This window comes from Nyctereutes procyonoides, unplaced genomic scaffold (genome assembly GCF_905146905.1).
Source record: "Nyctereutes procyonoides isolate TBG_1078 unplaced genomic scaffold, NYPRO_anot_genome, whole genome shotgun sequence".
Classification (NCBI taxonomy): Eukaryota; Metazoa; Chordata; class Mammalia; order Carnivora; family Canidae; genus Nyctereutes; species Nyctereutes procyonoides.
In genome coordinates, this window is record NW_026575020.1 from 3,378,903 (window position 1) to 3,401,404 (window position 22,502).

The window sequence follows — 22,502 nt, forward strand, 5'->3', positions numbered from 1 at the left end:
TGCAGGATGACACAGATTTTATTAGGAAAGAACGGAAGGAAGAAAGTTCAAAGCCATTGCAAAGAGCTTAGTAACCTGGCAGGACTTACTAACTATAATGCATCTATCTAAAAAGATGATCAGTACTGATCACTGCGGAGAGCTAATATGCACTCATAAGAATGTGTTTACATGCTGTAGAAGTGAAAGGTGATGATCACTTTCCGGAGACTGAGAGTGTGAATCAATGGATGTGGACCAGCGTCTGGGGTTGACCAAATGGAGTGGCTCAGCAATTGCTACAGTAAACCAGAGACACTAGAATACAATCAAATTGAAGTAGATTGCATTCCGTCCATAGACTCATAAGCATTGCTGAGAAAGATGACAGGGGCAGTGTAAGCATGTGTGTGTCCCCAGGAAAGCCGAGGGAGCAACTTCTTGTAAGACAGGAACTTTGGCAAACTGGCGTAGGATATACATTCCGGTGAGTGCTGAGTGTATAACAAGTTGCTCAGCAGCAGCAAGGCTGGCAGCAGCTGGATCCACAGCCTTGGGCTAGGCACCCGGGCAGGCAGCAGCAGGTGGGCTGGTAGCAGGTTCTCCTGCAGATAACGGGGGTGCAGCAAGCTGGCTGGGAGCAGGGTGTGCAGCAGCAACTGGGGCGGCAGCAAGGCTGGCAGCAGCTGGACACACAGCATGTGGGCTTGCAGCAGGTGGTCCTGCAGCAGGTGGTCTGACAGCACGTTGGGCGGCAGCAGCAAGGCTGGCAGCAGCTGGACCCGCAGCCACTGGACCCACAGCAGCTAGGCTGGCAGCAGCTGGACACACAGCATGCGGGCTTGCAGCACGTGGTCCTGCAGCAGGTGGTCTGACAGCACGTTGGGCGGCTGCAGCAAGGCTCGCAGCAGCTGGACCCGCAGCCACTGGACCCACAGCAGCTGGGCTGGCAGCAGCTGGACACACAGCATGCGGGCTTGCAGCACGTGGTCCTGCAGCAGGTGGTCTGACAGCACGTTGGGCGGCAGCAGCAAGGCTCGCAGCAGCTGGATCCACAGCAGCTGGGCTGGCAGCAGGTGGTCCTGCAGCAGGTGGTCCTGCAGCACGTGGGCTGGCAGCACGGGGAGCAGCACGATTCACTCATGGTGTCGCAGGTGGAGGCGTGGGCTTCTGGTCTCAGGTGACTTTCTCAGATTCTCACTGATGCCTCCTTCCATTCTGGGCCTTTTATACACTGGACCCCCTCACCCCCAACGTATGGACCAATGGGCAGGACTTCCCTTGTTTATACCGTTTTCCATAGTCACTGGTGCCTAGTAGAAGAGGAAGTTCCCTAAGTGTTAGGAATCCCTAGAGAGTAGGTGCTTAACATGTTTCTTAATTGAGAGTAACTCATAGGAGCATTGTCAGAGGGAAGCAAGGTGGTCACATCAGCAGCCTCGTTCTTGCTTCCGGGGCCATGGGATCACGTGATGCAGTTCCTGGGAAGTGGTTGGTGAGTCAGTTTCGTGCTCCTTGCCCAGCACTGGTACTTGGGTTGCATGCAGACTGGGAGTATCCCTGAGGTGAAGGGAGCTTGATGTTGATATGTTCATAGTGATGAATTGCAATCATGCTGGAGCCCGAGTCTGTTTCCCCAAAGTGCCTCATTCCAGAGGCCCGCAGGCATCTGTCTCTGGGAGCACCCTACCCCGTTTGCATAGGGCAGTGCAATCAAAGACACTTGGGTGGAGGACGTCTGGCATCATGTCTTCCATATGTCAAGGCCGAATCGAGCAGGTGGATAGAAACAGGACTCAACAAGCATCCATGAACATACTTCCTGAGTGACCAGCAGTCCTGCTCTCATTTACCCAGAAATGAGTGTTTTCCCAGGCCGTGGGCCTGTCAGTGGTTTAAGCGGGGCAGTTTGGGATGAGTCGGTGACCCTAGCCCTAACCTTGTTAACCAGCAGAGTGAGATATTTAGTCGCACTGACTCCACAGTTACTGTTTTCTCTTCCTGCGTCCCACCGTGCCATCCCTTCTCCTCCTCTTTTCCCTCTTCTTTCTCCTCTGTCTTCCTTTTACACAAATTGTGCCTGCCTGCCATCGTGAAGGAGAAAATGTGGGGTCCGAGTGGAGAAAATCGTAGACTGTAGATGATGCCTTACACATGCCGGGCATAGAGATCAGATCTTCCTGTGTTCAGGACAATTTCTACACAGCAGCAGATCTGCATCTCTATGCCTCGGGGCGGGCTGTTTTCATGCAACAGCAGGATGTCATGTTGCCTGGGTGTGTGCCGCACTGACAGAAGCGCTCAACCAATGCTTCTGGAGAGTTGGTGTATGTGACTGCAGGGCTGTCCTTGCTCCTGAAAGAGGAGAATCCTGACATGGCTGTTTCTATTCTTTTCTGATCTATTTCTCAGGATTGAGCCAGTTGAAAACTGTGACGCTGGCCTCCATCCTGTATCACTTCCCCACCTTCCAACCAGTGGGATCTGCCCTCCCTCCCGCAAGAAACCACATGCCTGAATGCTGTTCTTCAGAGTAGCTTCTGGGAAAAACCAAACTCTGACATTACCTATCTCTGTCCCGATTTCCTCACTTCTACCATGGGAACCTTAGGATGTACTTTAAGAATTCCTTCAAGGATTAGGAGGGAGGAGTTAAGTGGCAGAGAAGGAGGTGGCCATGGGCTTTCCTGATCCCTGCATCACAGTTCTATTGAGCTCAGGTCACTTGGAACACCCAGGAAATTGATAGGAAGGTTGGAAGAAGGATCTGTGTGGTTGGGGGGACATGGCCCTGCAGGTATGAGGGGTGTTTAAGTGAATTGGGGGAGAGGAAAACTGTTGTGCCACGGAGGGGAGGGGGGCCGTTTCTGTGGGGAGAGAAAAGGGAGACAAAGAGAGAGGGGTTGAGAGAGTCCGGTGTTGGGTCCACACAAGAGGAAATGTCCCTGGGCCACGTGTGTGGCTCAGTTTGTTCAGAGTCTGACTTTGGCTCAGGTCATGATCTCTGGGTCCTGGGGCTGAGGCTCGCATCAGGCTCTCTCAGTGGGAGCTCAGTGGGAGTCCGCTCGGCCCCTCCTTCATTCTCTGTCCCACACCCCTGCAATGCTCGCTTTCTCCCTCTCTCTCTCTGTCTCTCTCTCTCTGTGTGTGTGTGTGTATGGAAAAAAAAAGGCGGATGACACAAAATGTAGGAGAAAGTTTTATGAAGGAGCATAAATACAGCTTATATTTTGCCCAACACATGTAGCTGGTGAGTAGCAGAACAGGAATTTAAATAGTCTTCTAAACGATTCCAATTCTCATAACCAAGATCTATCGTCGTCTACGATAGAGAACCTAGTGATTGAAGATAAAATTGGAGATGAAGACTTGCACAGTTATTGAAGGGAGTAGTACAGAAAACGGATAATGCAAGCTAGCGGCATCCTCCGAAGTTGGCCCAAACAGAAGTAGGCCCCATTATGGGGTGGCGGTGGAAGCTAGGAGCTCTATAGAACGTTTCCCTAGATTTCTGTCTGGAAGTTTTGTAGTTTTGGGCTTTACATTTGGGGCTATAATCTATTTGCGTCGGATGTTGTATATGATATGAAGGATGGGTTGAAGTTTATTTTGAGGAGTGGGGGGGGCATGTCTGTTTAATTGTTCCAACACCATTTGTTTAAAAGACTACACTTTCTCTGCCTATAGAATTGGCACCTTTCTGCAAAATTCAATGCCTAAGAAACGTGTGTCTATTTGTGGACTCTCGGTTTTGTTGCACTGATTTCTGTGTTCATCATTTCACGTGTAGCCCACCAAACAGCTGTTTTTGAAAACAAGATGGAGTTTCAGTGCACATGCAATTTTGAACAAGCTACTTTCCTCCACACTGGTTTCCTCAGCTCCACAATATGGAAGTAGTGATGCTCACTTTCCAGGATTGTATGACAAATAAAGAGTGTGCAGGTAAAGCATCTCTCTGAGTGCCCAGCGTGTGGCAGGTCCTCAGGAAATGTCAGGAATTCTTCCCATAAGTTCTCTGCCTTGTGAACTTAAGTACTCTGGCAGAGAATTCCACATACGTCCTCTAGGAAGACGATACTCCCCGTCACATGTAGTGTGTTCACTATTCCAAAGCATTTTTATATCTCTTGAGAAGGTGGCCGTGATCAAAACCTCTTATTTTATTTTCTGCCCAGAGCCTTCCTAATCCTTGTCCTGCTGGGTGCCTTCAGAGTTGTCTTTGTTATTCAGCTCTTCACCCAAAGATCCAGGTTTCCTCCTTTGGGGAGGCAACCTAACTAACATCTGTCTTGATTTGGAAGAGTGCATCCTTTCTGCTCCGTTTTTGTTTTCATTCTCCTTTATCCTCCTTTTCTTGAAAATTCGGATGTGAATTTCCTCTAGCCTATGTGTCTTTATCTCACAGAACACAGGAAGTTGGGGAAGCCTGGTGGCTCAGTGGTTGAGCATCTGCCTTCAGCTCAGGTGGTGATCCTGGGGTCCTGGAATGGAGTCCCACATCCACCCCCCAACAGGGAGCCTGTTCTCCCTCTGCCTATGTTTCAGCCTCTCTCCCGGTGTCTCTCACGAAGAAAGAAAGAAACTCTTACAAGAAAAGAACACAGGAAATCGTTCTCTCTTTGTTTACCGCCTAAAGACTGTGATTGGATCAAAGCAGCCTATGCCTGCTGCATGGGTACCTCAACTATCAGGACTCTACAAACTTCTCTTCTCTGAACAATGTCCAGGTCAGGACATCAAATTGCCTCAAAGTTTGAGAGCCTTGGAATTGTGGCCTGAGCTTGTGTGCTTGCAAGGGTGATTCTTCATACCAATTTCTTTAAGATGAATGAAATGAGGGGCACTTGGGTGGCGCATTCAGAGAAGCATCCACTCTTGGTTTTGCCTCAGATCATGATCTCAGGCTTGTCAGACTGAGCCCTGGGTCAGGCTCTACGCTCATGGGGGGAGTCTGTTTGAGATTCTATCTCCACCTCCCTCTGCCTTTCCCACTCATGCTCTCTCTCAAATAAATAAATAAATAAATAAATAAATAAATAAATGAATGAATAAATAAATATATAACTCTTAAAAAAAAAAGAGATAAAAGCAATGATACCAGTACGCCAATCCATGACAACAAAGAACAGGTTCCCCTCGGCAAGAATAGGGCCAGGAACACTATATGTGCTAATGAATCTGATGTCAGAGAAGTTGCAAAGCCCCTTTTCATTAACCAGAACTCTTAAAGGCATATTGGTCATAAAGCTGAGAACAATGTTTAGGAAGAGGTTTGTAGACTGAAATGGTTCTCTATAGGAAATTTATAATTATTTCCTTTGTTATGGAAACAACTCACAATGTATGCCTCCCTTATGCCCCATCACCAGGATTATTTCTATTTTTAGAAAGATGTAACTAAAAATGTCCTTGACCTGAAATCAAAGGACCTGCTTCTGTCAATTATTTGCTGTATGGTCAAGCATTTCCTGCTCTCTAAGTGAGAATGAAAATGGAATGATAATCCTGGCTCTGCCTGATTTGTGGGACAATTGTGGTAACTGAATGAGATAATAAATATATTGAAGCTTCAATTTACTTTGGGCGTCATATCTACCTAAGTGTATACATAGAGTAAAACTTCAAGAAGGACTTCATAAAGGAAGTGCTGTAATAACACACACACACACACACACACACACGAAAAACCACACGAACATAGAAACATTGGATGCAGGATGACACAGATTTTATTAGGAAAGAACGGAAGGAAGAAAGTTCAAAGCCATTGCAAAGAGCTTAGTAACCTGGCAGGACTTACTAACTATAATGCATCTATCTAAAAAGATGATCAGTACTGATCACTGCGGAGAGCTAATATGCACTCATAAGAATGTGTTTACATGCTGTAGAAGTGAAAGGTGATGATCACTTTCCGGAGACTGAGAGTGTGAATCAATGGATGTGGACCAGCGTCTGGGGTTGACCAAATGGAGTGGCTCAGCAATTGCTACAGTAAACCAGAGACACTAGAATACAATCAAATTGAAGTAGATTGCATTCCGTCCATAGACTCATAAGCATTGCTGAGAAAGATGACAGGGGCAGTGTAAGCATGTGTGTGTCCCCAGGAAAGCCGAGGGAGCAACTTCTTGTAAGACAGGAACTTTGGCAAACTGGCGTAGGATATACATTCCGGTGAGTGCTGAGTGTATAACAAGTTGCTCAGCAGCAGCAAGGCTGGCAGCAGCTGGATCCACAGCCTTGGGCTAGGCACCCGGGCAGGCAGCAGCAGGTGGGCTGGTAGCAGGTTCTCCTGCAGATAACGGGGGTGCAGCAAGCTGGCTGGGAGCAGGGTGTGCAGCAGCAACTGGGGCGGCAGCAAGGCTGGCAGCAGCTGGACACACAGCATGTGGGCTTGCAGCAGGTGGTCCTGCAGCAGGTGGTCTGACAGCACGTTGGGCGGCAGCAGCAAGGCTGGCAGCAGCTGGACCCGCAGCCACTGGACCCACAGCAGCTAGGCTGGCAGCAGCTGGACACACAGCATGCGGGCTTGCAGCACGTGGTCCTGCAGCAGGTGGTCTGACAGCACGTTGGGCGGCTGCAGCAAGGCTCGCAGCAGCTGGACCCGCAGCCACTGGACCCACAGCAGCTAGGCTGGCAGCAGCTGGACACACAGCATGCGGGCTTGCAGCACGTGGTCCTGCAGCAGGTGGTCTGACAGCACGTTGGGCGGCTGCAGCAAGGCTCGCAGCAGCTGGACCCGCAGCCACTGGACCCACAGCAGCTGGGCTGGCAGCAGCTGGACACACAGCATGCGGGCTTGCAGCACGTGGTCCTGCAGCAGGTGGTCTGACAGCACGTTGGGCGGCAGCAGCAAGGCTCGCAGCAGCTGGATCCACAGCAGCTGGGCTGGCAGCAGGTGGTCCTGCAGCAGGTGGTCCTGCAGCACGTGGGCTGGCAGCACGGGGAGCAGCACGATTCACTCATGGTGTCGCAGGTGGAGGCGTGGGCTTCTGGTCTCAGGTGACTTTCTCAGATTCTCACTGATGCCTCCTTCCATTCTGGGCCTTTTATACACTGGACCCCCTCACCCCAACGTATGGACCAATGGGCAGGACTTCCCTTGTTTATACCGTTTTCCATAGTCACTGGTGCCTAGTAGAAGAGGAAGTTCCCTAAGTGTTAGGAATCCCTAGAGAGTAGGTGCTTAACATGTTTCTTAATTGAGAGTAACTCATAGGAACATTGTCAGAGGGAAGCAAGGTGGTCACATCAGCAGCCTCGTTCTTGCTTCCGGGGCCATGGGATCACGTGATGCAGTTCCTGGGAAGTGGTTGGTGAGTCAGTTTCGTGCTCCTTGCCCAGCACTGGTACTTGGGTTGCATGCAGACTGGGAGTATCCCTGAGGTGAAGGGAGCTTGATGTTGATATGTTCATAGTGATGAATTGCAATCATGCTGGAGCCCGAGTCTGTTTCCCCAAAGTGCCTCATTCCAGAGGCCCGCAGGCATCTGTCTCTGGGAGCACCCTACCCCGTTTGCATAGGGCAGTGCAATCAAAGACACTTGGGTGGAGGACGTCTGGCATCATGTCTTCCATATGTCAAGGCCGAATCGAGCAGGTGGATAGAAACAGGACTCAACAAGCATCCATGAACATACTTCCTGAGTGACCAGCAGTCCTGCTCTCATTTACCCAGAAATGAGTGTTTTCCCAGGCCGTGGGCCTGTCAGTGGTATAAGCGGGGCAGTTTGGGATGAGTCGGTGACCCTAGCCCTAACCTTGTTAACCAGCAGAGTGAGATATTTAGTCGCACTGACTCCACAGTTACTGTTTTCTCTTCCTGCGTCCCACCGTGCCATCCCTTCTCCTCCTCTTTTCCCTCTTCTTTCTCCTCTGTCTTCCTTTTACACAAATTGTGCCTGCCTGCCATCGTGAAGGAGAAAATGTGGGGTCCGAGTGGAGAAAATCGTAGACTGTAGATGATGCCTTACACATGCCGGGCATAGAGATCAGATCTTCCTGTGTTCAGGACAATTTCTACACAGCAGCAGATCTGCATCTCTATGCCTCGGGGCGGGCTGTTTTCATGCAACAGCAGGATGTCATGTTGCCTGGGTGTGTGCCGCACTGACAGAAGCGCTCAACCAATGCTTCTGGAGAGTTGGTGTATGTGACTGCAGGGCTGTCCTTGCTCCTGAAAGAGGAGAATCCTGACATGGCTGTTTCTATTCTTTTCTGATCTATTTCTCAGGATTGAGCCAGTTGAAAACTGTGACGCTGGCCTCCATCCTGTATCACTTCCCCACCTTCCAACCAGTGGGATCTGCCCTCCCTCCCGCAAGAAACCACATGCCTGAATGCTGTTCTTCAGAGTAGCTTCTGGGAAAAACCAAACTCTGACATTACCTATCTCTGTCCCGATTTCCTCACTTCTACCATGGGAACCTTAGGATGTACTTTAAGAATTCCTTCAAGGATTAGGAGGGAGGAGTTAAGTGGCAGAGAAGGAGGTGGCCATGGGCTTTCCTGATCCCTGCATCACAGTTCTATTGAGCTCAGGTCACTTGGAACACCCAGGAAATTGATAGGAAGGTTGGAAGAAGGATCTGTGTGGTTGGGGGGACATGGCCCTGCAGGTATGAGGGGTGTTTAAGTGAATTGGGGGAGAGGAAAACTGTTGTGCCACGGAGGGGAGGGGGGCCGTTTCTGTGGGGAGAGAAAAGGGAGACAAAGAGAGAGGGGTTGAGAGAGTCCGGTGTTGGGTCCACACAAGAGGAAATGTCCCTGGGCCACGTGTGTGGCTCAGTTTGTTCAGAGTCTGACTTTGGCTCAGGTCATGATCTCTGGGTCCTGGGGCTGAGGCTCGCATCAGGCTCTCTCAGTGGGAGCTCAGTGGGAGTCCGCTCGGCCCCTCCTTCATTCTCTGTCCCACACCCCTGCAATGCTCGCTTTCTCCCTCTCTCTCTCTGTCTCTCTCTCTCTGTGTGTGTGTGTGTATGGAAAAAAAAAGGCGGATGACACAAAATGTAGGAGAAAGTTTTATGAAGGAGCATAAATACAGCTTATATTTTGCCCAACACATGTAGCTGGTGAGTAGCAGAACAGGAATTTAAATAGTCTTCTAAACGATTCCAATTCTCATAACCAAGATCTATCGTCGTCTACGATAGAGAACCTAGTGATTGAAGATAAAATTGGAGATGAAGACTTGCACAGTTATTGAAGGGAGTAGTACAGAAAACGGATAATGCAAGCTAGCGGCATCCTCCGAAGTTGGCCCAAACAGAAGTAGGCCCCATTATGGGGTGGCGGTGGAAGCTAGGAGCTCTATAGAACGTTTCCCTAGATTTCTGTCTGGAAGTTTTGTAGTTTTGGGCTTTACATTTGGGGCTATAATCTATTTGCGTCGGATGTTGTATATGATATGAAGTATGGGTTGAAGTTTATTTTGAGGAGTGGGGGGGGCATGTCTGTTTAATTGTTCCAACACCATTTGTTTAAAAGACTACACTTTCTCTGCCTATAGAATTGGCACCTTTCTGCAAAATTCAATGCCTAAGAAACGTGTGTCTATTTGTGGACTCTCGGTTTTGTTGCACTGATTTCTGTGTTCATCATTTCACGTGTAGCCCACCAAACAGCTGTTTTTGAAAACAAGATGGAGTTTCAGTGCACATGCAATTTTGAACAAGCTACTTTCCTCCACACTGGTTTCCTCAGCTCCACAATATGGAAGTAGTGATGCTCACTTTCCAGGATTGTATGACAAATAAAGAGTGTGCAGGTAAAGCATCTCTCTGAGTGCCCAGCGTGTGGCAGGTCCTCAGGAAATGTCAGGAATTCTTCCCATAAGTTCTCTGCCTTGTGAACTTAAGTACTCTGGCAGAGAATTCCACATACGTCCTCTAGGAAGACGATACTCCCCGTCACATGTAGTGTGTTCACTATTCCAAAGCATTTTTATATCTCTTGAGAAGGTGGCCGTGATCAAAACCTCTTATTTTATTGTCTGCCCAGAGCCTTCCTAATCCTTGTCCTGCTGGGTGCCTTCAGAGTTGTCTTTGTTATTCAGCTCTTCACCCAAAGATCCAGGTTTCCTCCTTTGGGGAGGCAACCTAACTAACATCTGTCTTGATTTGGAAGAGTGCATCCTTTCTGCTCCGTTTTTGTTTTCATTCTCCTTTATCCTCCTTTTCTTGAAAATTCGGATGTGAATTTCCTCTAGCCTATGTGTCTTTATCTCACAGAACACAGGAAGTTGGGGAAGCCTGGTGGCTCAGTGGTTGAGCATCTGCCTTCAGCTCAGGTGGTGATCCTGGGGTCCTGGAATGGAGTCCCACATCCACCCCCCAACAGGGAGCCTGTTCTCCCTCTGCCTATGTTTCAGCCTCTCTCCCGGTGTCTCTCACGAAGAAAGAAAGAAAATCTTACAAGAAAAGAACACAGGAAATCGTTCTCTCTTTGTTTACCGCCTAAAGACTGTGATTGGATCAAAGCAGCCTATGCCTGCTGCATGGGTACCTCAACTATCAGGACTCTACAAACTTCTCTTCTCTGAACAATGTCCAGGTCAGGACATCAAATTGCCTCAAAGTTTGAGAGCCTTGGAATTGTGGCCTGAGCTTGTGTGCTTGCAAGGGTGATTCTTCATACCAATTTCTTTAAGATGAATGAAATGAGGGGCACTTGGGTGGCGCATTCAGAGAAGCATCCACTCTTGGTTTTGCCTCAGATCATGATCTCAGGCTTGTCAGACTGAGCCCTGGGTCAGGCTCTACGCTCATGGGGGGAGTCTGTTTGAGATTCTATCTCCACCTCCCTCTGCCTTCCCGCTCATGCTCTCTCTCAAATAAATAAATAAATAAATAAATAAATAAATGAATGAATAAATAAATATATAACTCTTAAAAAAAAAAGAGATAAAAGCAATGATACCAGTACGCCAATCCATGACAACAAAGAACAGGTTCCCCTCGGCAAGAATAGGGCCAGGAACACTATATGTGCTAATGAATCTCATGTCAGAGAAGTTGCAAAGCCCCTTTTCATTAACCAGAACTCTTAAAGGCATATTGGTCATAAAGCTGAGAACAATGTTTAGGAAGAGGTTTGTAGACTGAAATGGTTCTCTATAGGAAATTTATAATTATTTCCTTTGCTATGGAAACAACTCACAATGTATGCCTCCCTTATGCCCCATCACCAGGATTATTTCTATTTTTAGAAAGATGTAACTAAAAATGTCCTTGACCTGAAATCAAAGGACCTGCTTCTGTCAATTATTTGCTGTATGGTCAAGCATTTCCTGCTCTCTAAGTGAGAATGAAAATGGAATGATAATCCTGGCTCTGCCTGATTTGTGGGACAATTGTGGTAACTGAATGAGATAATAAATATATTGAAGCTTCAATTTACTTTGGGCGTCATATCTACCTAAGTGTATACATAGAGTAAAACTTCAAGAAGGACTTCATAAAGGAAGTGCTGTAATAACACACACACACACACACACACACACGAAAAACCACACGAACATAGAAACATTGGATGCAGGATGACACAGATTTTATTAGGAAAGAACGGAAGGAAGAAAGTTCAAAGCCATTGCAAAGAGCTTAGTAACCTGGCAGGACTTACTAACTATAATGCATCTATCTAAAAAGATGATCAGTACTGATCACTGCGGAGAGCTAATATGCACTCATAAGAATGTGTTTACATGCTGTAGAAGTGAAAGGTGATGATCACTTTCCGGAGACTGAGAGTGTGAATCAATGGATGTGGACCAGCGTCTGGGGTTGACCAAATGGAGTGGCTCAGCAATTGCTACAGTAAACCAGAGACACTAGAATACAATCAAATTGAAGTAGATTGCATTCCGTCCATAGACTCATAAGCATTGCTGAGAAAGATGACAGGGGCAGTGTAAGCATGTGTGTGTCCCCAGGAAAGCCGAGGGAGCAACTTCTTGTAAGACAGGAACTTTGGCAAACTGGCGTAGGATATACATTCCGGTGAGTGCTGAGTGTATAACAAGTTGCTCAGCAGCAGCAAGGCTGGCAGCAGCTGGATCCACAGCCTTGGGCTAGGCACCCGGGCAGGCAGCAGCAGGTGGGCTGGTAGCAGGTTCTCCTGCAGATAACGGGGGTGCAGCAAGCTGGCTGGGAGCAGGGTGTGCAGCAGCAACTGGGGCGGCAGCAAGGCTGGCAGCAGCTGGACACACAGCATGTGGGCTTGCAGCAGGTGGTCCTGCAGCAGGTGGTCTGACAGCACGTTGGGCGGCAGCAGCAAGGCTGGCAGCAGCTGGACCCGCAGCCACTGGACCCACAGCAGCTAGGCTGGCAGCAGCTGGACACACAGCATGTGGGCTTGCAGCAGGTGGTCGTGCAGCAGGTGGTCTGACAGCACGTTGGGCGGCTGCAGCAAGGCTGGCAGCAGCTGGACCCGCAGCCACTGGACCCACAGCAGCTAGGCTGGCAGCAGCTGGACACACAGCATGCGGGCTTGCAGCACGTGGTCCTGCAGCAGGTGGTCTGACAGCACGTTGGGCGGCTGCAGCAAGGCTCGCAGCAGCTGGACCCGCAGCCACTGGACCCACAGCAGCTGGGCTGGCAGCAGCTGGACACACAGCATGCGGGCTTGCAGCACGTGGTCCTGCAGCAGGTGGTCTGACAGCACGTTGGGCGGCAGCAGCAAGGCTCGCAGCAGCTGGATCCACAGCAGCTGGGCTGGCAGCAGGTGGTCCTGCAGCAGGTGGTCCTGCAGCACGTGGGCTGGCAGCACGGGGAGCAGCACGATTCACTCATGGTGTCGCAGGTGGAGGCGTGGGCTTCTGGTCTCAGGTGACTTTCTCAGATTCTCACTGATGCCTCCTTCCATTCTGGGCCTTTTATACACTGGACCCCCTCACCCCCAACGTATGGACCAATGGGCAGGACTTCCCTTGTTTATACCGTTTTCCATAGTCACTGGTGCCTAGTAGAAGAGGAAGTTCCCTAAGTGTTAGGAATCCCTAGAGAGTAGGTGCTTAACATGTTTCTTAATTGAGAGTAACTCATAGGAACATTGTCAGAGGGAAGCAAGGTGGTCACATCAGCAGCCTCGTTCTTGCTTCCGGGGCCATGGGATCACGTGATGCAGTTCCTGGGAAGTGGTTGGTGAGTCAGTTTCGTGCTCCTTGCCCAGCACTGGTACTTGGGTTGCATGCAGACTGGGAGTATCCCTGAGGTGAAGGGAGCTTGATGTTGATATGTTCATAGTGATGAATTGCAATCATGCTGGAGCCCGAGTCTGTTTCCCCAAAGTGCCTCATTCCAGAGGCCCGCAGGCATCTGTCTCTGGGAGCACCCTACCCCGTTTGCATAGGGCAGTGCAATCAAAGACACTTGGGTGGAGGACGTCTGGCATCATGTCTTCCATATGTCAAGGCCGAATCGAGCAGGTGGATAGAAACAGGACTCAACAAGCATCCATGAACATACTTCCTGAGTGACCAGCAGTCCTGCTCTCATTTACCCAGAAATGAGTGTTTTCCCAGGCCGTGGGCCTGTCAGTGGTATAAGCGGGGCAGTTTGGGATGAGTCGGTGACCCTAGCCCTAACCTTGTTAACCAGCAGAGTGAGATATTTAGTCGCACTGACTCCACAGTTACTGTTTTCTCTTCCTGCGTCCCACCGTGCCATCCCTTCTCCTCCTCTTTTCCCTCTTCTTTCTCCTCTGTCTTCCTTTTACACAAATTGTGCCTGCCTGCCATCGTGAAGGAGAAAATGTGGGGTCCGAGTGGAGAAAATCGTAGACTGTAGATGATGCCTTACACATGCCGGGCATAGAGATCAGATCTTCCTGTGTTCAGGACAATTTCTACACAGCAGCAGATCTGCATCTCTATGCCTCGGGGCGGGCTGTTTTCATGCAACAGCAGGATGTCATGTTGCCTGGGTGTGTGCCGCACTGACAGAAGCGCTCAACCAATGCTTCTGGAGAGTTGGTGTATGTGACTGCAGGGCTGTCCTTGCTCCTGAAAGAGGAGAATCCTGACATGGCTGTTTCTATTCTTTTCTGATCTATTTCTCAGGATTGAGCCAGTTGAAAACTGTGACGCTGGCCTCCATCCTGTATCACTTCCCCACCTTCCAACCAGTGGGATCTGCCCTCCCTCCCGCAAGAAACCACATGCCTGAATGCTGTTCTTCAGAGTAGCTTCTGGGAAAAACCAAACTCTGACATTACCTATCTCTGTCCCGATTTCCTCACTTCTACCATGGGAACCTTAGGATGTACTTTAAGAATTCCTTCAAGGATTAGGAGGGAGGAGTTAAGTGGCAGAGAAGGAGGTGGCCATGGGCTTTCCTGATCCCTGCATCACAGTTCTATTGAGCTCAGGTCACTTGGAACACCCAGGAAATTGATAGGAAGGTTGGAAGAAGGATCTGTGTGGTTGGGGGGACATGGCCCTGCAGGTATGAGGGGTGTTTAAGTGAATTGGGGGAGAGGAAAACTGTTGTGCCACGGAGGGGAGGGGGGCCGTTTCTGTGGGGAGAGAAAAGGGAGACAAAGAGAGAGGGGTTGAGAGAGTCCGGTGTTGGGTCCACACAAGAGGAAATGTCCCTGGGCCACGTGTGTGGCTCAGTTTGTTCAGAGTCTGACTTTGGCTCAGGTCATGATCTCTGGGTCCTGGGGCTGAGGCTCGCATCAGGCTCTCTCAGTGGGAGCTCAGTGGGAGTCCGCTCGGCCCCTCCTTCATTCTCTGTCCCACACCCCTGCAATGCTCGCTTTCTCCCTCTCTCTCTCTGTCTCTCTCTCTCTGTGTGTGTGTGTGTATGGAAAAAAAAAGGCGGATGACACAAAATGTAGGAGAAAGTTTTATGAAGGAGCATAAATACAGCTTATATTTTGCCCAACACATGTAGCTGGTGAGTAGCAGAACAGGAATTTAAATAGTCTTCTAAACGATTCCAATTCTCATAACCAAGATCTATCGTCGTCTACGATAGAGAACCTAGTGATTGAAGATAAAATTGGAGATGAAGACTTGCACAGTTATTGAAGGGAGTAGTACAGAAAACGGATAATGCAAGCTAGCGGCATCCTCCGAAGTTGGCCCAAACAGAAGTAGGCCCCATTATGGGGTGGCGGTGGAAGCTAGGAGCTCTATAGAACGTTTCCCTAGATTTCTGTCTGGAAGTTTTGTAGTTTTGGGCTTTACATTTGGGGCTATAATCTATTTGCGTCGGATGTTGTATATGATATGAAGGATGGGTTGAAGTTTATTTTGAGGAGTGGGGGGGGCATGTCTGTTTAATTGTTCCAACACCATTTGTTTAAAAGACTACACTTTCTCTGCCTATAGAATTGGCACCTTTCTGCAAAATTCAATGCCTAAGAAACGTGTGTCTATTTGTGGACTCTCGGTTTTGTTGCACTGATTTCTGTGTTCATCATTTCACGTGTAGCCCACCAAACAGCTGTTTTTGAAAACAAGATGGAGTTTCAGTGCACATGCAATTTTGAACAAGCTACTTTCCTCCACACTGGTTTCCTCAGCTCCACAATATGGAAGTAGTGATGCTCACTTTCCAGGATTGTATGACAAATAAAGAGTGTGCAGGTAAAGCATCTCTCTGAGTGCCCAGCGTGTGGCAGGTCCTCAGGAAATGTCAGGAATTCTTCCCATAAGTTCTCTGCCTTGTGAACTTAAGTACTCTGGCAGAGAATTCCACATACGTCCTCTAGGAAGACGATACTCCCCGTCACATGTAGTGTGTTCACTATTCCAAAGCATTTTTATATCTCTTGAGAAGGTGGCCGTGATCAAAACCTCTTATTTTATTGTCTGCCCAGAGCCTTCCTAATCCTTGTCCTGCTGGGTGCCTTCAGAGTTGTCTTTGTTATTCAGCTCTTCACCCAAAGATCCAGGTTTCCTCCTTTGGGGAGGCAACCTAACTAACATCTGTCTTGATTTGGAAGAGTGCATCCTTTCTGCTCCGTTTTTGTTTTCATTCTCCTTTATCCTCCTTTTCTTGAAAATTCGGATGTGAATTTCCTCTAGCCTATGTGTCTTTATCTCACAGAACACAGGAAGTTGGGGAAGCCTGGTGGCTCAGTGGTTGAGCATCTGCCTTCAGCTCAGGTGGTGATCCTGGGGTCCTGGAATGGAGTCCCACATCCACCCCCCAACAGGGAGCCTGTTCTCCCTCTGCCTATGTTTCAGCCTCTCTCCCGGTGTCTCTCACGAAGAAAGAAAGAAACTCTTACAAGAAAAGAACACAGGAAATCGTTCTCTCTTTGTTTACCGCCTAAAGACTGTGATTGGATCAAAGCAGCCTATGCCTGCTGCATGGGTACCTCAACTATCAGGACTCTACAAACTTCTCTTCTCTGAACAATGTCCAGGTCAGGACATCAAATTGCCTCAAAGTTTGAGAGCCTTGGAATTGTGGCCTGAGCTTGTGTGCTTGCAAGGGTGATTCTTCATACCAATTTCTTTAAGATGAATGAAATGAGGGGCACTTGGGTGGCGCATTCAGAGAAGCATCCACTCTTGGTTTTGCCTCAGATCATGATCTCAGGCTTGTCAGACTGAGCCCTGGGTCAGGCTCTACGCTCATGGGGGGAGTCTGTTTGAGATTCTATCTCCACCTCCCTCTGCCTTTCCCACTCATGCTCTCTCTCAAATAAATAAATAAATAAATAAATAAATGAATGAATAAATAAATATATAACTCTTAAAAAAAAAAGAGATAAAAGCAATGATACCAGTACGCCAATCCATGAGAACAAAGAACAGGTTCCCCTCGGCAAGAATAGGGCCAGGAACACTATATGTGCTAATGAATCTCATGTCAGAGAAGTTGCAAAGCCCCTTTTCATTAACCAGAACTCTTAAAGGCATATTGGTCATAAAGCTGAGAACAATGTTTAGGAAGAGGTTTGTAGACTGAAATGGTTCTCTATAGGAAATTTATAATTATTTCCTTTGTTATGGAAACAACTCACAATGTATGCCTCCCTTATGCCCCATCACCAGGATTATTTCTATTTTTAGAAAGATGTAACTAAAAATGTCCTTGACCTGAAATCAAAGGACCTGCTTCTGTCAATTATTTGCTGTATGGTCAAGCATTTCCTGCTCTCTAAGTGAGAATGAAAATGGAATGATAATCCTGGCTCTGCCTGATTTGTGGGACAATTGTGGTAACTGAATGAGAGAATAAATATATTGAAGCTTCAATTTACTTTGGGCGTCATATCTACCTAAGTGTATACATAGAGTAAAACTTCAAGAAGGACTTCATAAAGGAAGTGCTGTAATAACACACACACACACACACACACACACGAAAAACCACACGAACATAGAAACATTGGATGCAGGATGACACAGATTTTATTAGGAAAGAACGGAAGGAAGAAAGTTCAAAGCCATTGCAAAGAGCTTAGTAACCTGGCAGGACTTACTAACTATAATGCATCTATCTAAAAAGATGATCAGTACTGATCACTGCGGAGAGCTAATATGCACTCATAAGAATGTGTTTACATGCTGTAGAAGTGAAAGGTGATGATCACTTTCCGGAGACTGAGAGTGTGAATCAATGGATGTGGACCAGCGTCTGGGGTTGACCAAATGGAGTGGCTCAGCAATTGCTACAGTAAACCAGAGACACTAGAATACAATCAAATTGAAGTAGATTGCATTCCGTCCATAGACTCATAAGCATTGCTGAGAAAGATGACAGGGGCAGTGTAAGCATGTGTGTGTCCCCAGGAAAGCCGAGGGAGCAACTTCTTGTAAGACAGGAACTTTGGCAAACTGGCGTAGGATATACATTCCGGTGAGTGCTGAGTGTATAACAAGTTGCTCAGCAGCAGCAAGGCTGGCAGCAGCTGGATCCACAGCCTTGGGCTAGGCACCCGGGCAGGCAGCAGCAGGTGGGCTGGTAGCAGGTTCTCCTGCAGATAACGGGGGTGCAGCAAGCTGGCTGGGAGCAGGGTGTGCAGCAGCAACTGGGGCGGCAGCAAGGCTGGCAGCAGCTGGACACACAGCATGTGGGCTTGCAGCAGGTGGTCCTGCAGCAGGTGGTCTGACAGCACGTTGGGCGGCAGCAGCAAGGCTGGCAGCAGCTGGACCCGCAGCCACTGGACCCACAGCAGCTAGGCTGGCAGCAGCTGGACACACAGCATGCGGGCTTGCAGCACGTGGTCCTGCAGCAGGTGGTCTGACAGCACGTTGGGCGGCTGCAGCAAGGCTCGCAGCAGCTGGACCCGCAGCCACTGGACCCACAGCAGCTGGGCTGGCAGCAGCTGGACACACAGCATGCGGGCTTGCAGCACGTGGTCCTGCAGCAGGTGGTCTGACAGCACGTTGGGCGGCAGCAGCAAGGCTCGCAGCAGCTGGATCCACAGCAGCTGGGCTGGCAGCAGGTGGTCCTGCAGCAGGTGGTCCTGCAGCACGTGGGCTGGCAGCACGGGGAGCAGCACGATTCACTCATGGTGTCGCAGGTGGAGGCGTGGGCTTCTGGTCTCAGGTGACTTTCTCAGATTCTCACTGATGCCTCCTTCCATTCTGGGCCTTTTATACACTGGACCCCCTCACCCCCAACGTATGGACCAATGGGCAGGACTTCCCTTGTTTATACCGTTTTCCATAGTCACTGGTGCCTAGTAGAAGAGGAAGTTCCCTAAGTGTTAGGAATCCCTAGAGAGTAGGTGCTTAACATGTTTCTTAATTGAGAGTAACTCATAGGAGCATTGTCAGAGGGAAGCAAGGTGGTCACATCAGCAGCCTCGTTCTTGCTTCCGGGGCCATGGGATCACGTGATGCAGTTCCTGGGAAGTGGTTGGTGAGTCAGTTTCGTGCTCCTTGCCCAGCACTGGTACTTGGGTTGCATGCAGACTGGGAGTATCCCTGAGGTGAAGGGAGCTTGATGTTGATATGTTCATAGTGATGAATTGCAATCATGCTGGAGCCCGAGTCTGTTTCCCCAAAGTGCCTCATTCCAGAGGCCCGCAGGCATCTGTCTCTGGGAGCACCCTACCCCGTTTGCATAGGGCAGTGCAATCAAAGACACTTGGGTGGAGGACGTCTGGCATCATGTCTTCCATATGTCAAGGCCGAATCGAGCAGGTGGATAGAAACAGGACTCAACAAGCATCCATGAACATACTTCCTGAGTGACCAGCAGTCCTGCTCTCATTTACCCAGAAATGAGTGTTTTCCCAGGCCGTGGGCCTGTCAGTGGTATAAGCGGGGCAGTTTGGGATGAGTCGGTGACCCTAGCCCTAACCTTGTTAACCAGCAGAGTGAGATATTTAGTCGCACTGACTCCACAGTTACTGTTTTCTCTTCCTGCGTCCCACCGTGCCATCCCTTCTCCTCCTCTTTTCCCTCTTCTTTCTCCTCTGTCTTCCTTTTACACAAATTGTGCCTGCCTGCCATCGTGAAGGAGAAAATGTGGGGTCCGAGTGGAGAAAATCGTAGACTGTAGATGATGCCTTACACATGCCGGGCATAGAGATCAGATCTTCCTGTGTTCAGGACAATTTCTACACAGCAGCAGATCTGCATCTCTATGCCTCGGGGCGGGCTGTTTTCATGCAACAGCAGGATGTCATGTTGCCTGGGTGTGTGCCGCACTGACAGAAGCGCTCAACCAATGCTTCTGGAGAGTTGGTGTATGTGACTGCAGGGCTGTCCTTGCTCCTGAAAGAGGAGAATCCTGACATGGCTGTTTCTATTCTTTTCTGATCTATTTCTCAGGATTGAGCCAGTTGAAAACTGTGACGCTGGCCTCCATCCTGTATCACTTCCCCACCTTCCAACCAGTGGGATCTGCCCTCCCTCCCGCAAGAAACCACATGCCTGAATGCTGTTCTTCAGAGTAGCTTCTGGGAAAAACCAAACTCTGACATTACCTATCTCTGTCCCGATTTCCTCACTTCTACCATGGGAACCTTAGGATGTACTTTAAGAATTCCTTCAAGGATTAGGAGGGAGGAGTTAAGTGGCAGAGAAGGAGGTGGCCATGGGCTTTCCTGATCCCTGCATCACAGTTCTATTGAGCTCAGGTCACTTGGAACACCCAGGAAATTGATAGGAAGGTTGGAAGAAGGATCTGTGTGGTTGGGGGGACATGGCCCTGCAGGTATGAGGGGTGTTTAAGTGAATTGGGGGAGAGGAAAACTGTTGTGCCACGGAGGGGAGGGGGGCCGTTTCTGTGGGGAGAGAAAAGGGAGACAAAGAGAGAGGGGTTGAGAGAGTCCGGTGTTGGGTCCACACAAGAGGAAATGTCCCTGGGCCACGTGTGTGGCTCAGTTTGTTCAGAGTCTGACTTTGGCTCAGGTCATGATCTCTGGGTCCTGGGGCTGAGGCTCGCATCAGGCTCTCTCAGTGGGAGCTCAGTGGGAGTCCGCTCGGCCCCTCCTTCATTCTCTGTCCCACACCCCTGCAATGCTCGCTTTCTCCCTCTCTCTCTCTGTCTCTCTCTCTCTGTGTGTGTGTGTGTATGGAAAAAAAAAGGCGGATGACACAAAATGTAGGAGAAAGTTTTATGAAGGAGCATAAATACAGCTTATATTTTGCCCAACACATGTAGCTGGTGAGTAGCAGAACAGGAATTTAAATAGTCTTCTAAACGATTCCAATTCTCATAACCAAGATCTATCGTCGTCTACGATAGAGAACCTAGTGATTGAAGATAAAATTGGAGATGAAGACTTGCACAGTTATTGAAGGGAGTAGTACAGAAAACGGATAATGCAAGCTAGCGGCATCCTCCGAAGTTGGCCCAAACAGAAGTAGGCCCCATTATGGGGTGGCGGTGGAAGCTAGGAGCTCTATAGAACGTTTCCCTAGATTTCTGTCTGGAAGTTTTGTAGTTTTGGGCTTTACATTTGGGGCTATAATCTATTTGCGTCGGATGTTGTATATGATATGAAGTATGGGTTGAAGTTTATTTTGAGGAGTGGGGGGGGCATGTCTGTTTAATTGTTCCAACACCATTTGTTTAAAAGACTACACTTTCTCTGCCTATAGAATTGGCACCTTTCTGCAAAATTCAATGCCTAAGAAACGTGTGTCTATTTGTGGACTCTCGGTTTTGTTGCACTGATTTCTGTGTTCATCATTTCACGTGTAGCCCACCAAACAGCTGTTTTTGAAAACAAGATGGAGTTTCAGTGCACATGCAATTTTGAACAAGCTACTTTCCTCCACACTGGTTTCCTCAGCTCCACAATATGGAAGTAGTGATGCTCACTTTCCAGGATTGTATGACAAATAAAGAGTGTGCAGGTAAAGCATCTCTCTGAGTGCCCAGCGTGTGGCAGGTCCTCAGGAAATGTCAGGAATTCTTCCCATAAGTTCTCTGCCTTGTGAACTTAAGTACTCTGGCAGAGAATTCCACATACGTCCTCTAGGAAGACGATACTCCCCGTCACATGTAGTGTGTTCACTATTCCAAAGCATTTTTATATCTCTTGAGAAGGTGGCCGTGATCAAAACCTCTTATTTTATTTTCTGCCCAGAGCCTTCCTAATCCTTGTCCTGCTGGGTGCCTTCAGAGTTGTCTTTGTTATTCAGCTCTTCACCCAAAGATCCAGGTTTCCTCCTTTGGGGAGGCAACCTAACTAACATCTGTCTTGATTTGGAAGAGTGCATCCTTTCTGCTCCGTTTTTGTTTTCATTCTCCTTTATCCTCCTTTTCTTGAAAATTCGGATGTGAATTTCCTCTAGCCTATGTGTCTTTATCTCACAGAACACAGGAAGTTGGGGAAGCCTGGTGGCTCAGTGGTTGAGCATCTGCCTTCAGCTCAGGTGGTGATCCTGGGGTCCTGGAATGGAGTCCCACATCCACCCCCCAACAGGGAGCCTGTTCTCCCTCTGCCTATGTTTCAGCCTCTCTCCCGGTGTCTCTCACGAAGAAAGAAAGAAAATCTTACAAGAAAAGAACACAGGAAATCGTTCTCTCTTTGTTTACCGCCTAAAGACTGTGATTGGATCAAAGCAGCCTATGCCTGCTGCATGGGTACCTCAACTATCAGGACTCTACAAACTTCTCTTCTCTGAACAATGTCCAGGTCAGGACATCAAATTGCCTCAAAGTTTGAGAGCCTTGGAATTGTGGCCTGAGCTTGTGTGCTTGCAAGGGTGATTCTTCATACCAATTTCTTTAAGATGAATGAAATGAGGGGCACTTGGGTGGCGCATTCAGAGAAGCATCCACTCTTGGTTTTGCCTCAGATCATGATCTCAGGCTTGTCAGACTGAGCCCTGGGTCAGGCTCTACGCTCATGGGGGGAGTCTGTTTGAGATTCTATCTCCACCTCCCTCTGCCTTTCCCACTCATGCTCTCTCTCAAATAAATAAATAAATAAATAAATAAATAGAATAAATAAATATATAACTCTTAAAAAAAAAAGAGATAAAAGCAATGATACCAGTACGCCAATCCATGACAACAAAGAACAGGTTCCCCTCGGCAAGAATAGGGCCAGGAACACTATATGTGCTAATGAATCTCATGTCAGAGAAGTTG

At 48.6% G+C, this 22,502-nt stretch overlaps 3 protein-coding genes across 3 annotated transcripts; all 3 read right to left on the reverse strand.

Moving 5' to 3' along the window:
* Positions 1-1,190, reverse strand: LOC129504463 (keratin-associated protein 4-2-like). The gene has a single exon (XM_055317170.1). The coding sequence runs from the start codon at positions 1,121-1,123 to the stop codon at positions 494-496; it is 630 nt and encodes a 209-aa protein (XP_055173145.1). The 5' UTR covers positions 1,124-1,190; the 3' UTR covers positions 1-493.
* A 4,503-nt stretch (positions 1,191-5,693) lies between these two features.
* LOC129504438 (keratin-associated protein 4-12-like) lies at positions 5,694-7,021 on the reverse strand. Its single transcript, XM_055317139.1, has one exon. The coding sequence runs from the start codon at positions 6,949-6,951 to the stop codon at positions 6,187-6,189; it is 765 nt and encodes a 254-aa protein (XP_055173114.1). The 5' UTR covers positions 6,952-7,021; the 3' UTR covers positions 5,694-6,186.
* Positions 7,022-11,515: 4,494 nt separating this feature from the next.
* On the reverse strand, positions 11,516-18,528 carry LOC129504544 (keratin-associated protein 9-1-like). The gene is made up of 2 exons (XM_055317285.1): positions 17,844-18,528; positions 11,516-12,752 (listed from the first exon to the last, which is right to left on the reverse strand). Exons 1-2 carry the CDS (start codon positions 18,456-18,458, stop codon positions 12,009-12,011), a joined length of 1,359 nt encoding a protein of 452 aa, XP_055173260.1. The 5' UTR covers positions 18,459-18,528; the 3' UTR covers positions 11,516-12,008.
* Positions 18,529-22,502: the final 3,974 nt, after the last annotated feature.